Source organism: Phascolarctos cinereus, unplaced genomic scaffold (assembly GCF_003287225.1).
Source record: "Phascolarctos cinereus isolate Bilbo 61053 unplaced genomic scaffold, phaCin_HiC Scaffold_726;HRSCAF=1367, whole genome shotgun sequence".
Taxonomy (NCBI): domain Eukaryota; kingdom Metazoa; phylum Chordata; class Mammalia; order Diprotodontia; family Phascolarctidae; genus Phascolarctos; species Phascolarctos cinereus.
In genome coordinates this window covers 407,138,826-407,154,290 of record NW_027556098.1, presented here as the reverse complement: position 1 = coordinate 407,154,290, position 15,465 = coordinate 407,138,826, and the positions used below count along the sequence as shown (strand labels likewise).

The 15,465-nt window shown below is 49.4% G+C and overlaps 1 protein-coding gene and 1 long non-coding RNA gene across 7 annotated transcripts in view; one reads left to right on the top strand and one right to left on the bottom strand.

Moving 5' to 3' along the window:
- The window catches only part of LOC144454434 (uncharacterized), an 18,947-nt gene extending 12,798 nt beyond the window's left edge, over positions 1-6,149 (bottom strand). The window contains exon 1 of the long non-coding RNA XR_013482790.1: positions 6,061-6,149. This is a non-coding gene — a long non-coding RNA (uncharacterized LOC144454434). The remainder of the gene's footprint in view (positions 1-6,060) is intronic.
- CD22 (CD22 molecule) lies at positions 4,670-15,465 on the top strand. Of its 6 annotated transcripts, none has more exons than XM_020977007.2 (14): positions 4,670-4,772; positions 6,095-6,156; positions 6,506-6,841; positions 8,057-8,359; positions 9,634-9,897; positions 10,191-10,454; positions 11,067-11,324; positions 11,636-11,899; positions 12,033-12,296; positions 12,964-13,060; positions 13,382-13,460; positions 13,869-13,975; positions 14,309-14,396; positions 14,714-15,465. In XM_020977007.2, the coding sequence occupies exons 2-14, from the start codon at positions 6,123-6,125 to the stop codon at positions 14,846-14,848; spliced, it is 2,493 nt and encodes an 830-aa protein (XP_020832666.1). In that variant the 5' UTR covers positions 4,670-4,772; positions 6,095-6,122; the 3' UTR covers positions 14,849-15,465. The 6 variants fall into 6 exon arrangements, with proteins under 6 accessions (XP_020832666.1, XP_020832651.1, XP_078002456.1 ...); XM_020976992.2 differs by having other exon boundaries at positions 6,476-6,841; XM_020976998.2 differs by lacking the exon at positions 4,670-4,772 and adding an exon at positions 5,706-5,746 and having other exon boundaries at positions 6,476-6,841.

Here is a 15,465-nt window from a genome sequence, read left to right as displayed (position 1 = left end):
GTGTGTGTGTGTGTGTGTGTGTGTGTGTGTGTTCAGCTTTCATTTGAATTCTGTGTGAATTAGACCATGGAGATAGCTGAAGTTGCTTTACCTTTGGCACATAATTTCTGATTTGGAGAGGTTTGAGAAGGTATGGGGATTAGAGAAAACATCTTCTCTGCCATCTTATTGCTTATGAGACCCCTGTTTAGCATTTAAAACTTCATGATCTAGTGCCTTCCTCCTTTCACAGTTTTCTTACACCTTACTGTCCTCCACACCTTACTCTACATTCCAGCCACACTGGCCTACAGCTGAATCCCCGGTTCCTTGAACATAATACTTCCTCTGGCTCTCTCTGCCTTTCTGATAGCTGCCCCCCACACTGGAATGCTTGGCCTTCCGACCACAGGCTTCTTAGGTTCCCTGACTTCCTTCAAGACTTAGGACTCTTCCCAGTTCCCTCTGTTACTAATGTTTTCCTGTTTCAGATGTCTTCCAGTACTCTGTATAAGTCTTGTATTTATGTAGTTGTTTACTTTTCACCATTCCCATTAGAATGCAAGCTCTTTGAAGGCAGGGATTGTCTTCTCGTATCCCCAGGGCTAAGCAAAATATCTCAATGCCTGCTTGCTGACTTGACCCCTGTTTTTTATGTCTTGCTCTGTGAATAGTAAGCAAAGCAATGCTGGCCTTTGCTTCCGGAAGGGGCATGTCCATCTAAGCTCCTCTGGTTCCATTCATCAGTCTTGTAACTTCCCGGACCAAGGCATTCTTCTCTGGCCTTGATGACATGAAGTGTGTTATCTTCCCTTGTGCGTTCTTCCGGAACAGGGGCTGTCTCAAATATACTTTTGTAGCTCCCAGAACTTAGCACAGTAAATATCAGTAAATACCAAAGGGATGCTCTTTCCTCCTTCCTCTTTTTTCTTTCCTCTCCTTTCTTTCCTCCCTTTCCTTCCTTCTTTTGTTCCCTCTCTCTGTTCCTTCTTTCTTTCCCTTTCTTTCCTTCTTTCCTCTCTCCTTATCCTTCCTTATTTCCTTCCTATCTCCCTCCCCTTTCTTCTTTCCTTTCTCCCTCCCTCCCTCCCCTTCCTTCCTTCTTCCTTCCTTCCTTCCTTCCTTCCTTCCTTCCTTCCTTCCTTCCTTCCTTCCTTCCTTCTTTCCTTCCTTCTTTCCTTCTTTTCTCCCACCCCCTTCCTTTCTTCCTTCCCTCCCTCCCCTTCCTTCCTTTCTTCCTTCCTCCCTCACTCCCCTTCCTTTCTTCTTTCCTTTCTCGCTCCACTCCTGCCTCTGTGCCTCTCTTGGTCTTTCTGTCTGTTTCTGTCTCTGTCTGTCTTTCCAGCACCCTCTTACACATTCATTGGGCACTCCTGCCATGGTCTATAAAAATGAGCTCAAAGACCGATTTTTTCATGTTTACTCTTTCGCCTTTAGAAGGCAGACTGGAGTGTAGCAGAGCAGAACCATACTCTGTGTTCTGGGGGCACTGCCCATGCGCAGTTTTCTCCCCCTAGGATCAGTTGATGGAGACTTGTGCCAGAAGTACATAGCTCAATAAGCTGCCAGGGCTTCCTATTGTCTCTACGACTGAATACAGATTCCTCCACATTTGGCATTTAAAACCCTTCACAACCTGATTCTAATCTACCTTTCTCATAAACCATTCCCCTTCATGCACTCTGTGTCTGGCTGTCTTTATCTCACACACAATGCTCTATCTCCCACCTCAGTGTCTTTGCCCGGGGTGTCTCTCATGCCCACAACAAACGAAGCCAACTGAACACCTAAGGAATTGCTTGAAATTGAAGGGGCAGCAGAGGTGGAGAGATCTTCCAGAATGAGAAGGCTTTTGATGTTTCTCTTGACTTCTGTATGGGCATTCCAAAAGCTTCTACACAGCTCTGGTACTGTCATCAAGAGTGCCTGACAACTCTCTCTGTCTTCCCCTAGAAGATTACTTTCAGTTTTGTTGGGTAAGCTATTTCTGGTTGTAAATCTCTGTCTTTTGCTTTCTGGAATATCATATTTCAAGCTCTCTGCCACTCCCTTCTAGTGGCTGCCAAAGCCTGTGTGATTCTGACTGTGGTACCTCAGTCCCTGAATTTTTTCTTTGACCCGTAAGCTCTGAATTTTGGTTATAAATGCTTCTGGGAGTTTTGATTTGTGGGTTTCTTCCAGGAGGTGGTCAAAACATTCTTTACACTTGTACTTTGCCTTCTGGTTTTATGAGATTTAGGCAGTTTTTTAGGATTTCTTGAAATACGATGTCTAGGCTCTTTTTTTTTTTTGGGTCACGGTTTCACGTAGTGATTCTTAAATTCTCTGTCTTAGATTTGTTTGTTTTTTTGTTAGATTTGTCAGTTGTTTTTGATGTGAGCTATCTCATACTTATGGAATCAGGAACTACTTTCTGGCCCATTCCGATTTTCAGAATCTGTTGCTTAGGTCAGGTTTTGCACCTCTTAAATTCTCTTTCCCCCTTCTCATTTCTTTCCCAATCATTTCCTCTAGCACTCTCATTTCACTTACTAAGCATGTTCAGCTTTAAAAAACAAAAACAAAAACCTCTTGCTTCTCTTCTAGGAATTCTAGTTAAACTTTTGACCTGCTCCTCCCCTTGGAGTTCTAGGGGTAACCCTAAGGGACTGGGTTTTCTAGCATTGTTGCATAGAAGCCTCCAACAATGTGCTTCCCAATGATTGTTGACAGAGCTAATGATCTTTTATAAAGAGTATTTACTAAACAGGCATAGCAATGACAGTTATGGTAGAAATATCCTCCCTCCCTAACTGGGGCAAACTCCCCCGTGCATTGCATACACAAGGCCCTTGGAGAGAGTGGATTCAAATTTAGGAGCCCACTTGTGGTCAAAGAGAAAACCACCAGCTCTGGGCTCCTCCCATTGTAGAGTTCTTGTAAAGTTTCCTTTAGGTATAGCTTTCTACTCTGCTCTGAGGGCCTTGAGACTGCCGTTCCTCAGGGCTTTGAGTTTGTCCTGGGCATATCCCTCAGTGACCAATGAAGGTTCTGCCTTCAGATTTATTCTGCCAGATGCCAGTGGGAACTCTAGATCTTCTGACCTTTTCAGGTTCTCAAGGTCATCACCAGGCAGTCAGTGGTGCCGGGGAGGGGAAAACTCCCTTTTCCCTTCTGCAAAGGGCAGTTCCCTCTCAAGCGTCCTTCACTTCTGGATTTGACCACCCCTCAACTTGCTGCTGCTGGAACGCACAATTCTGAACTGAACAGAAATGTGTCTGATTCTATCAGCCAATTGCAAGATTTTTTTTTTAATGTAGCACCATCTGTCATCTTCATCCAACATCAAAGCACTTTCCTCCTCCCAAATTAATTAAGGCCTTGTTCACACCTAGTTATACTTTAAATGCATGGATTCAACCTAAATAGGACTTCCTGATTGATAGGGGTGGGAAAGAACACCCCACCTTTACACTATGGTGACGACCCAGGTGCCTGTGAAGTTTGAGAAGCTAGAAAAGTGGGAGAAGCAGGCAAAAAGAGACTCATGAAAATTCAAGAAGAGAGGGAGGGGAATGGTCAATGCTGCAGTGGTCATTGGCTCCCCCCCTGCTTATCCCATCACAATTTCTTTTCTCTTTTATTATTTCCTGGTAGCATTTGTGGGGAGGGAAAATGAGAATCTGGAGCAGAAATTTCCCAAAAAGCAGTATCTGCGTAACTTGGCCTCAGTTTTTCTCCACTTAGAAACACTAATCAGGGTGTTGATGAATGATGGGGTTTCTACTGTAAAAACTTTCTCTTCAAACCACCCTCAGTAGAAGATGTCTTCTCCGTCTAGAAATTTTGTTTCAGGGCCAATGTGAAAATGAAAACCACCAACCACCAATGTCTCAGTTATCTTCTCAAATGGAGGAGATGCTGAGCATCTCAGAGAGCGAGGGAGGGACACAAAAGCCAACCCTTCCCTGCCTGAGAATCCCTTCATGTCACCTCTGACAAATGGCTGTCTTAGCCTTTGCTTGAGGGCCCAGAAACCACTGTTAGCGGAGACAGCTCATTCCACTTCCGGGGGGCTCTCTGTCTGTAACTTCTACCCCATTTTCCTAGTTCTTTGTTCTGGGGATAATATGGAAACTTTAAAAATGGCGGATAATCCACATTGTGGCCGCTAGGTGGCACCATAGTTCACAGAGCACTGGGCCTGGAGTCAGGAAGACTCATCTTGCAGAGTTCAGATCTGACCTCAGACATTTAGTGGCTGTGTAATGATGGGCAAGTCATTTAACCCTATTTGCCTCAGCTTCCTCATCTGTAAAATGACCTGGAGACAGAAATGGCAAAGCACTCCAGTATCTCTGCCAGGAAAACCCCAAATGACTGAAAAACAATGACAAATCTACAATGTAATTTCTATTTGACTTCATAATGCTTTATATAATTTTTTAAAACCACATTGGCCTTCGAAATTTGCTGGGCTTATAGATTGTACTAAAATGAATTTTCATTTCCTGAGCTAACATGTTGCTACCACAAAGGGAAGGCAGTGGTCAGGGGGTAGACAAATATTAAACACATTTTGTCCTGTACAGTCCATCAGCTGAATAACCAAGGCCTACATTTAAGTAAATTAGTCGGTCCTCTTTACCCCCAGTTCTTTCTTTTCCTCACTCCTTTAAAACTTTCAGGACAGGGGAGGAGCCTGACTGAGTCACAGGTCAGGGCTAGATGGAAAAAGCAAAGAACTTCCTCTTTCTCATTGATAACTGTTCTCACCCCTAAGGAGGGAGAAAAGCAGGATGTGCAAGAAGCAGGTAAAAAGTCCCCTACTCTTTCCTTATCCTACATCTTCCCTTTCTCTCTGGTCCCCTCTGCAGCCATCCTTGTAACCCCTAATCAATGGCCAAGTGCCATTCTTGGTCAGCACTAACCCCTCTCTCTTTATGCTGCCCTAAAACCGTTAACACGGGCCATAACAAGGCCTCCATGTCTGGGTCCTGATTTATCCCCAACCTCCCTCTCTTTCTCCCCTGCTCACTGTACTAAGGTAGGAGCACCCCTTCGTGGTAGTGAGCCTGAGACTTCCTGGTCACCTTAAGCAAGGGCAAGTAGCTCACTGTTTGTTCTTCCTTCTCACCCTGGAGTCCTGAGCCAGGTTCGTGATCAGGGTAAGGCAGGAGTGGACCTGGCCCAGGGCTGAGGACTTTGGGGAACTGGATGGCATATGCTGGATGAGGTTGGGCCTGGTGATTGAGAACTATAATCATTACTGTGGTATGGACCCATTTATCCCTGGGTTCAGGCCGCTGTGGGAGCCCTGGGAGCAGTAAGATTTGGTCGTATCCAGCTTCTCTAGGGAATCTCTTTCCACTTCTAGCTTTTTGAGTTCTATTTGTCCCAAAGCATAGTCTTGCCCCAGAAGCCTACTGGGCAGTTTCCAGCTTCCAGCTTCCAGTTTACTTTACTCCAGTACCTGTCCCATACCAGCTCCTTTTTTTTTTTTTAACAAGCTTTAGGAGGGGAGCAAGGGCAAACAGGGTGGAGACAGGAGTGAATCTGATGTGACAGGAGACACACTCTATCACCACATCCTGGTCATTCCCCAAGGGGCCATGCTAAAGGCGCTTGCCATGTAAATAGAGACAAATTTAACTTTATGCAAATGTTAATCATAACTGGGGACAAGAGAGGCAACATGTATGCATTCAGAAAGTGAAATAGATGTTGGGGTGGGGTGGGGGTGGTGGGCCTCCTCATCATGGCTTCACTGTCTCATCTCTTGGACCTAGTAAGTCAATACCCTGGAATGAATTTTCCCTGTGCAGAATTTTAGGCCAAATGTCATGACAGAGAGAGAAAACAGGAGGAGTCTTTTCCCTGACTCCCAAACTCAAAAGGGAAACGAGATATAGAAACACGGCTATAAACGGGCATGCCCCCTCAGACATTCAAAGGTGTGATGAACCCAAACAGCTCCACAACCACAAAGAGGAACAGTGGGGCTGCAGGCACATAAGTGCGAAGGGGGCTCAGGAGGAAAGCAATGGTCAGAGGCGGACAGGAGCAGCCAAGGAGCGCATGCTGGAGAAATGAGTGACTTACTTGACTGACCCGAGAACTGATTTTCCCTTTTCAGAAATTCTGAGCAGGTCCGAGGTGCCATCATGAGCCTCCTTCACCTTTCATTTCTGGCTGTTGGTAAGGACTGTTGCTAGTACCTGGGAGCAGGAGTTGAGGAGGGAGGGAGGTTTTAGGTAAGAGGACCATGTGGAGGAGGTGGTGGGAGAAGCTGTCTTCACAGGAGAGCCCACCGGGGAAACTGTGCCTCTCCCACTCTTCCTCTTTCTCCAAGGGCTCTGCTTGTGTGTGTGTGTGTGTGTGTGTGTGTACGTGTGTGGTTTCCCCTTGCAGTCTAGTCTTCGTGTAACTGTTTTGTGTTCTTTCTGTCTCGTTATCTGTTTTCTCCCTTGACCCCCTTCCCTCCCTCTCTCTCCTGCCTGCCTTTTGTGGGGCCCAGGATTCCTGGTTCTGGGTCTTTGTCGTATAGATGTCAGGCGACCAGAGGTCCTCTATGCTTGGGAAGGCACCTGTGTCCAGATCCCCTGCACCTACAAGATCATCAACAGCATCCAAACACCAAATCACTTTATCTGGTACCACAATCCGCAGTACGATAACAAGGAAGAGAGGTTCCATGGGACCGTCCTCTTTGACATGTTCAAATCCAGTAAAAATGAAAGGACACAGTTTCTGGGAGAGCTGAGCAAAGAGGACTGCAGCCTGCTCCTCCATCCGGTGCAGGTCTCCGACAGTGGGAAACTGGGGCTGAGGATAATGACCCAGGAAGACAAGTGGATAGCCTATGTGCAACTCAACATCACTGGTGAGGAGCCGGAGGAAGGGGAAAAACGGCATTCCCCCCACGCCCAGGCACATTGGTCATGGCCCCCACTCCCTGAGCAAAGCATGCCAGGATTTGCTCGAAGCAGGAGCTGTTCTGTGCTGGGTCCTGGCAGAGAGGCACAAAAGGAGGCGATGACCCAGCTCCTGGTCTCAAGGAGCTGTTGGCCTGAGAGAAGAGGCAGGTCCTCAGACCTAGGGCAGCCCATGGTCCTATGGGGGATAGAGTCCCTGCCCTTGGAGAATTCTCAGTTAGATAGATAAGCAAGGATAGCGAGAACACCCCACTCTAGAAGGTGGGCACAATACTCATTCCAATTCAACGATCCTTTATTAAGCACTTACTGTGTATTTGGCACTGTGCAAGAGGGATACAAAGAAAAGTTAACAGTCAGGCCGCTAGGTGGCACAGTAGATAGAGCTCCGGCCCTGGAGTCAGGAGGACCTGATTTCAAATCTTGCCTCAGACACTTCTAGCTGTGTGACTCTGGGCAAGTCACTTAACCCCAACTGTCTCATCAAAAAGAAAAACAAAATTATTTTTTATCTTTGTACATGTTCATGTACATGTAAGCTCCATGAGGACAGGTACTGTTCACTTTTTTTGGGGGGGTGAGGCAATCAAGGGTTAAGTGACTTGCCCAGGGTCACACAGCTACTAAACGTTAAGTGTCTGAGGCCAGATTTGAACTCAGGTCCTCCTGACTTTAAGGCCTGAGCTCTATCCACTGTGCCACCTAGCTGCCCCAAAAAATAATTTCTAAAGGGGGAGAAAGGAGTACCAACAACTTGGGCAGGGGCAGTTCCTTGCATTACCCACCCCTCCCCACCCCTGGGGCTCTTGTGACCAAAGTGTCTCGCCAACTTTAAAAGCATGACAGAAATGGGAAGAGTTTCTTTGAGTACTGTTCCTCCTACTTATCATTACTGTCACAATTATCATTACTACTACTGTTATTATTGCTGATACTACGACTGCTATGAATCCTTACAAAGCAACCCCTAAGCAGTGAGCGTTTCCACAGTGCAGACCGCAGGCTCCCAGCAGAGGCGCCGCGGGGCAGAGGGGTGGTTGGAGTCAGGCAGCGCTACGGGGAGATGTCCTGAAGCAGACTGAGAAAATCCCCAGGCTGAGGGTCCCTTTCTCCCACCCCGCCTTCCTCCTCTGTCCTAGCCCCTCCTTCCTTTTCTCCCTCAGAGTCTGCGCCTCAGCCGCACATTCAGCTCCCCCCGCGGCTCCAAGAGCTCCAGGAGGTAACCGTGACCTGCTGTCTGAACTACTCCTGTCCTGGCTACCCCGTGAGCTTGCTCTGGTTTCTGGACGGGCAGAAGGTTCCGGCTCAGGTCGAGAACTCCATTGTCCAAACCGAGAAGGTCTTGACGGAGAGCAAATTCAGATTCAGGCCCAGCTGGACTCACCACGGCAAGAAGCTGTCTTGCCAAGTGTGGCACACCGACGAGCAGCGTCTGTCTGAGAAGATCGTGTGGCTCGATGTGAAGCGTGAGTCTCCTCAGCGTGAATTGTGGGTCCCCTGCTCCCTACCTGTGAGAGAGCTTTGCTACTATTCTCATGGCCATAAGCCCAAATATCTTCACTCGGGGCCTGCCCAGAGAGAAGGGGAAGAACACCTCAATCACCTACATCGAAGCAATGGGGGATCCCACTGGAGTTTCCTCCTGCCTTCCCCCCATTCCACTCCCTCCCCTGACACACAGACACCAGGATCCCGGAGATCCGCTTCGTCTTCCCTCTGTGGCTGAACTCAGAGACCACAGATTTATTTTAACATCAGCTTCAGGCTGGCAGAACTGAAGGTAAATAGACGATAGAATGCAGTTCAGTTCAGGTCAATGAAGTCTCATCCATTCCTCACCCTGACACTCCATCTCTCCTCCACCTGGTTTGCACCGCCTGCCTCCTGAGCTTGGAAGCCTGTCTAACGGCTCTCTTGGCTTCCTTCTCTGCTAAAATCCCACCTCCTGTAAGAGGCCTTTCTTTCCCAGGCTGCCCCACAACTAGTGGTTTCCCACTAAGATTATCTCCCATTTGCCCCGTATATATTTGTATGGGCACAATTGTTTGCCTGTGGTATCCTCCACTAGAATGTGATCACCTTGAGAGCAGGGACGGTGATTTTCCCTGTCTTCGTGTCCTAGGCACTTAGTACAGAGCCTGGCACACACATAGTAAGTGGTTGATAAATGCGTATTAACGGGTTTGAATCAACTGTCTGAGCAATAGAGATACAGATAGAGAAAGGACAGAGTTCTTGCCCTCAAGAAGCTTCCATTCTACTGGGATGACACATGTATACAAGGAGAAGTAAATGAGACAGCACAACTTGGGGCTCCCAAGAAAGGAGAGTCCAGGGGTCCAGGAAGCTCAGCTTAAGCTGATGAGCCTTCTTTCCTGGAAGCTACAGGTTCTGAGGAGCAGCTTGGTCCGGGGAATCTTAAAAGCAATTGAGACAGGGGTTCGAGTCTTGATGCTGGGGCTGAATACCTGGGCTACCTCGGGCAAGCGGCTTCCTCTCCCTGACCCTCAGTCTCCTCATCTGAAAAGTGAAGCTAGATTTCTAAACACACTGAAAATTTTTTCAGGTGCGCACGGCACAGCACCCTCTCCATCCCTAAGTGACGTGTGACCACGTAGACTGGATGGATTGCTCCTGTAGGGTTCTGGAATCCCAGCCCTTTGAATCCTCCCAATGAATCCTTTCCCTCCAGCTCTCTGACAGAAGCTCTTTTCATCTGATTTACTCTCTGCCTTTCCAGATACCCCAAAGATAACCATCGAGGCCAGTCCCCACCTAGAAGTGAAGGAGGAAGGATCAGTGACTCTGAGGTGTATGGTTCGAAGCAGCAACCCCAAGGTCCAAGGCAGCTTCCTCTGGTTCAAGGATAAAGAGAATGTGCAGAATCAGGACGAAATTCTGACTTTGTCCGAAGTGAATTGGCAACAGGCTGGAAATTACCATTGTGAGGCAGACAACGAAATGGGCCGGGGGAGATCAGAGCCGGTGCACCTGCAAGTCCTATGTGAGCTGAGCATGGGGTTGGGGAATGAGGGAGGGGTCAGAGAGCCTTTGGAGTAATTTGGGGAATGGAGGAGAGACAAGAGCTGCTTCGGAACGGTTTATTGTTTTTTGTTTGTTGGCTTGGGTTTTTTTCTTTTGGCTATGTGGAAGAGGAGGGGCAGGGGGCGGATGTTTGAGGGGGAGAGATGGAAAAATGGACTGGGACAAGAGCAAAACCAGACGTTCTCCAGATTATTTGCTGGTCAGTGGACTCACCCCACCGACCTCATGCCAGCTTCTGTCCTCTCCCTCCAGATTCCCCCAAGCTTTCCAGGGTTCTCCCTGCTGACATCAGTGTGAGAGAGAACAGGACTGTGGAGCTGATGTGTGCGACCGTTGCCTCCCCTCCTCCAACCAGCTATACCTGGTATCAAGATGAGAAGCTGTTGCTGGGAGAGACAAAACAGAATCTCAGTTTCCAGGGCGTCAACCGGCAGCAAAGTGGCCTGTACAGCTGCCTGGCTGAGAACAGCGAGGGCCAGGGCAAAGTCAGCGAGAGGGCTAGGCTGGACGTGCAGTGTAAGCTGGCCGTACAACACTCGGCCCGGGCAAAGATGCGAGGGGCTTGGGGATGAACAAGGAGCTGGGTGCGGAACTAGTCCCGGGCAGGGAAGTGAGTGAAGGACACCTCACTGCCATTATCACCAAGCCTTCAGTAAAACACGACTTCATATGATAGTTGGCATTAAAGAGCTTTTCATGGTTTACAGAATACCTTTAATACTCTCAACAGTCATTGTGAGGAAAGTATAAGGAAAATACATGCCCATTTTACAGATGAAGAAACGGAGGCTTGGAGACATTATGTGATTTACCCATGTTCATGTAGCTAGAAAGTGCTATATCTTGCATTGGGCTAGAATAAATTCCATAGGCATAGTTCATACTCTGAGGAAGCGAATAGAGGGCAGAACAAAACCCTAGATGCAATTGTGGCTGGAGGGATTTCTGCCCTTTTCCTCTTGAACATCTAAGCAAGGTCATCAGCCCTCTTCTGGTAAGTTCAAGAGTTCTAGAAATGATAGGGGGAAAGAAGAGAATAGCGGGAGAAGAGGTAGAGTGGAAGGGAGGGTTTGATAGACAGGTGGGATGAGCAGACACTTGTTGCTACATTTTCTGCTTCTCTCCCAGATCCCCCCACTGGAGTGACCGTGATTATCAGCAGCCAGATGCCAATCCGGGAAGGGGACTCTGTGACCCTCTCCTGTTCCTACAAACAAAGTAACCCTGCCGTCAAAAGTTACCTATGGAGGCCACAGTTATTTCAAAAAGTCGGATACTCTGCCAATGTTACCATCCAGAGCATCCCCTGGAATGCTGAGTCAGTCACCTGCTCGGCCTGCAACATTGAATGTTCCCAAGCAGCCCCTGTCTACCTGGACGTACAATGTAAGAGGACAGGGAAGTGTGAGAAGAAGAGGCCTGGGGGCTGCGAGGGAGAGCTGCCCAAGGGAGCTCTGAAAGGGGGAGTGAGGGGTGAGACCAACATGTCTAAGGGCTTGAAAGGAGAGTTGGGCATCAGGATGACTCACCAGGGTGGTGTGTGGGGGTGGGAGGAATGGAAGGCTGGGTCCTTGAAGGAGAGTAGAGTCTGGAAGGGAGGCCTGAGAGAAGACGGTCAGGAAGCCTGGGTCCTGGGAGGGCTGAGAAGACAAGCCACCTGGGACCCAGGTTAACCTAGCAGTGAGTTCTCTCCCTAGATGCCCCAAGAGATGTTAAAATCATTCTGGCAACTCCCAAATCTGACATCCGGTCTGGAGACCAAGTCCAACTTCGATGTGACTTCAGCTCCAGTCGCCCCAGAAATGTTCATTATTCCTGGACTCAAAATGGGAAGCACTTCCATGAAGGGAGGGACCTGAATTGGAGCTCCATCTCCCCAGAAGACTCTGCACTCTACAGCTGTTCTGTTACCAACTCTATTGGACAAACCAAGTCTCAGGAATGGGACCTGAAAGTTCAGTGTGAGTGGCAGGGCTGGGGGCATCAGATGAATAAGCCTAGAAGGGCCAGGAGAGGGCCAAGTACAATTCTTTGGGCCTGGGAGGGAGAGTAGGGATTGGGCATCTGGGTTCTTGACTCTCCCGTTCCCTGCAGATGCCCCCAGACACCTTCGAGTGTCCATCGTCCCAGGAGACGTGGTGATGGAGAAGACAAGTGTGATCCTGACCTGTGAGGCTGATGCTAATCCAGCCATTGACTTTTACACCTGGTTTGACTGGAAGGGGCAAAAGATTGATAAATATGGTCAGAAGCTGACCCTGTGGCCAGTGATGACCCACCAGTCCGGGGCCTATTGGTGCCAAGGGACCAACAAACTGGGCACGGGGAAGTCGGGTCCTGCCACTCTCACTGTCTATTGTAAGGCCTCCTCCACCTTATGTTCCCATCCCTATTCTCGCCCCGAGGGATAACCCTGCTCCTCATCCTGGTACTCTAGGGCCCCCCTGCCCACACCATCCTGCTTCCTGCCTCTTCCTTTATTATTCCTCACCAAATCCCTGGATCCAGCCAAGTTCTGCTTCTGCTTCTCCCTCCCGCTAAGCTTTCCTAAAGGCCATTTGCCTGCCCCAGGGTAGTGTACCCCATTTGGTCCGTGTCTTACCCTTCCTTCCGAAACCTGCCTCAGAGCTCAGCTTCTCCCAAGAAGCTTGTCCGGGTGAATCCCACCTCCTAACTGCCCTCCCTCAGGGTGGATTCCCTTGGCCTCAAGAATTCAGTTTGAACTTGTTATTTTGCCATATTGGTGAACTGTCCCCTGTGTATGTCCTGTGGCCTCCATTCCCACATACTGTAGCCCCCCAAAGGGAAGGACTCAGTCTCCCCAGTAGGCCAGGGGCTCCACATAGGCAGAGGTGCTCTGTCTCCCTTCTGAAGATAGCCCCTCCAGTCTAGGGTGCTGCGGGCAGAGAACAAGGATGGCTGACTGATGGAGCAGCCAGAGATAGGACAAATGAGAAAGCAGGCCTGTGGCAGAGGTCAATGATCAGCCAGCTGCTTCCACAAAACTCTTTCCTTCCTTCTCCAGACAGCCCAGAGACCATTGGCAAGCGAACTGCTTTGGGGTTTGGGGTATGCCTGGCTGTCCTCTTCCTGGTCCTGATGGGGTTCCAGTTTGTCCGATGGTGAGCTTCCCTTCGGGGTCTCTTTTGTGTGTGTGTGTGTGTGTGTGTGTGTGTGTGTGTGTGTGTGTGTTTTAGGCAATTGGGGTTAAGTGAATTGCCCAGGGTCACACAGCTAGTAAGCGTCCAGTGTTTGGTCTGAGGCCAGATTTGAACTCAGGTCCTTCTGACTTTGGGCCTGGTGCTCTATCCACTGCACCACCTAGCTGCCCTGGGGTCTCTTTTGTGTCCACCCAATCCTAGCGCTTGGCTAAACTCCCAGGCCCCATGTGTTCTGGGTCCTGGGATTCACCTCTCACCTCTTCATACTCATTTGCCCTACAGCTGGAAGAAGATCAGAAGAGAGGAGGATATTCAGGACAGGCCCGGCATACAGGGCTCTTTCTTTATCAGAAAGAAGAAGGTAGGGAGTAAGGACAAGGGGACCGAGGGAAGACTGTCCTGGGAGCTAGTATGAGAACAGGAGGCATGACAGGGCAGTACTGGAGGCAGCCAAGTATGGGGAAGCTTAGGGTCCGAAGACCTGAGTTCAGGCCTCAGTTTTCACTGAGCCACTTAGCCTTGGCTTCTGAATCTGTCAAACGTGGATAAGAGTATTTGTATTACTAACCTCACAGGGCTGATGTGGGGAACAGACTTTAAGAGTATGTTCAAAATGCTTTGTGACTATAGAACGTGGCACCAGTGCAAGTGGTGCTTGGTGATGTTGTGGGGAGACCCTGGTTAGAGGGAGGGGGCAGACTCCGGGGGAGTCAAGGGTTGGGGGAGGGACGGGAGAAGGGCTGGGGATGAAGCCTCATTTCTTTCTCAGACGAGGAGGCCCCACGCCACAGCAGCTCCCCAGTCCTTGGGATATTACAATCCTGCACTGGAGGGGAGGATCGATTATGCTACCTTGCAGTTTCCTGACAGGGCTCTGTGAGTGCCAGGAGCTGGGCACTGGGGAGGGAGGGGAAGAGGAAGGATATTTGGGTGGGGCTAGAGAAGGCAGAGCTGGAAGCTTGGGGAGTTGGGGGCTTAACTTGAAATAAAAACAAGGATGTGATGGGGGAAGGAGGAGGAGGAAAGGCAGAGAGAATAAGAGGGTGAATGTCAGGATTAGAGATTAGAGACCATCAGGGAGAGTTAGGTGGACCCTGGCCTGCAAGGCTGGGCAGAGGCCTGTTAGGTGAGTGAGGCCATGGGTTCAAAGGGCTGGGAGGGGGCTGGAGGCAAACGGGCTGTCTCTTTACACCTGCTTTCATTTGTCAGGTCACCTAGGTATCTGGAGACCTCGCCAGTCAGTCTTCAAACTGAGGATCAAAGCGTCACCTATTCTGTGCTGCAGAAACCCCATGGGGTAAGGAGGCAGGGATGTTGAGGAGGGTGGAGAAAGCGTGAAACTGGCTTAAATTGAGTGAGGTGCTGCTGGGCAGAGGCCGAGTCAAAGCCTGGACCACACATCCCAGAATCCTTCAGCTTCAAAGCTCAGAAGGTGGTTATTCTCCCTCGCTCCTTCTCTCACCAGAAGATTCTCCCATCAGAAATGAAGAAGCTAATTGAGGACACAGGGAGGGCAGAGAGCGAAACCGAGGAGGAAGACGGAGATGTGACAATAGACAACAGGGGGCTGGGAAGATGACTAAGGACTTTCACTGGCCTCTCTTTTCTCCCCAGGGTGATTATGAGAATGTGATGCCTCAGGCTCCTCCAGAAGATGAAGGGTTACATTACTCTGAACTGATTCATTTTGGGGAGCCAGGGAGGCACCCCGTGCAGGAAGGGGTGGAGTATGTGACTCTGAAACATTGACCATGGAGATAAAGAAGTCTCATGCCTGGACAGCCTCTTGTGGGGCCAACCTAAATGAATTAGTGACTGGTGCCCAGGCCCGGGTCCATCTGATCAGCTGCTCAGTGGTCCGCCATACCCTATCCTGCAATTAATGCTGTGAAGTTTCTACCCAGGACTTAGGAGAAGGCCTTCTGGCACCTCCACTGTGGTCCCTTCCTTCTGTGCCCTGACAGTGCTATACTTTCAAAAGTCTGTGTCTGGTCCGTGTCCTTCCTACCTATCCACGTGTGTGTGCGCACAGATCACATGCTCCAACCCTCCCTTCCCTTTCACATATGTAGACTCAAGCCCTTCCCACCCCATTCTTGTCTAGTCTTTCTTCCTCTCCCTAGCTGAATCCCAAACCCCACCCTAGCTTCCATGTGCCACGAAGGCTCCATGTCAAAGGGAGGATCCAGAGTGTGCATGGGCATGGAAATGGGCAGTGACTGCTAAGGGGAGCTGAGTTCTCCCTGTCAGCCCCTTCCCTAAAGCCTTCATTCAGTTTCTAATCACCCAGCTCCTGCCCCAGCTGATGGGAGAGATTAGGGGAATGGTACTTCTGAGATAGAAATAAAAACACGCATGGCCAGTGA

Coding starts and splice junctions, on each gene's coding strand:
- CD22 (XM_020976992.2), top strand. CDS start 6,123: ATGAGCCTCCTTCACCTTTCATTTCTGGCTGTTG. Junction 6,842..8,056: donor TGTGCAACTCAACATCACTG/GTGAGGAGCCGG, acceptor TTTCTCCCTCAG/AGTCTGCGCCTCAGCCGCAC. Junction 11,900..12,032: donor ATGGGACCTGAAAGTTCAGT/GTGAGTGGCAGG, acceptor CGTTCCCTGCAG/ATGCCCCCAGACACCTTCGA.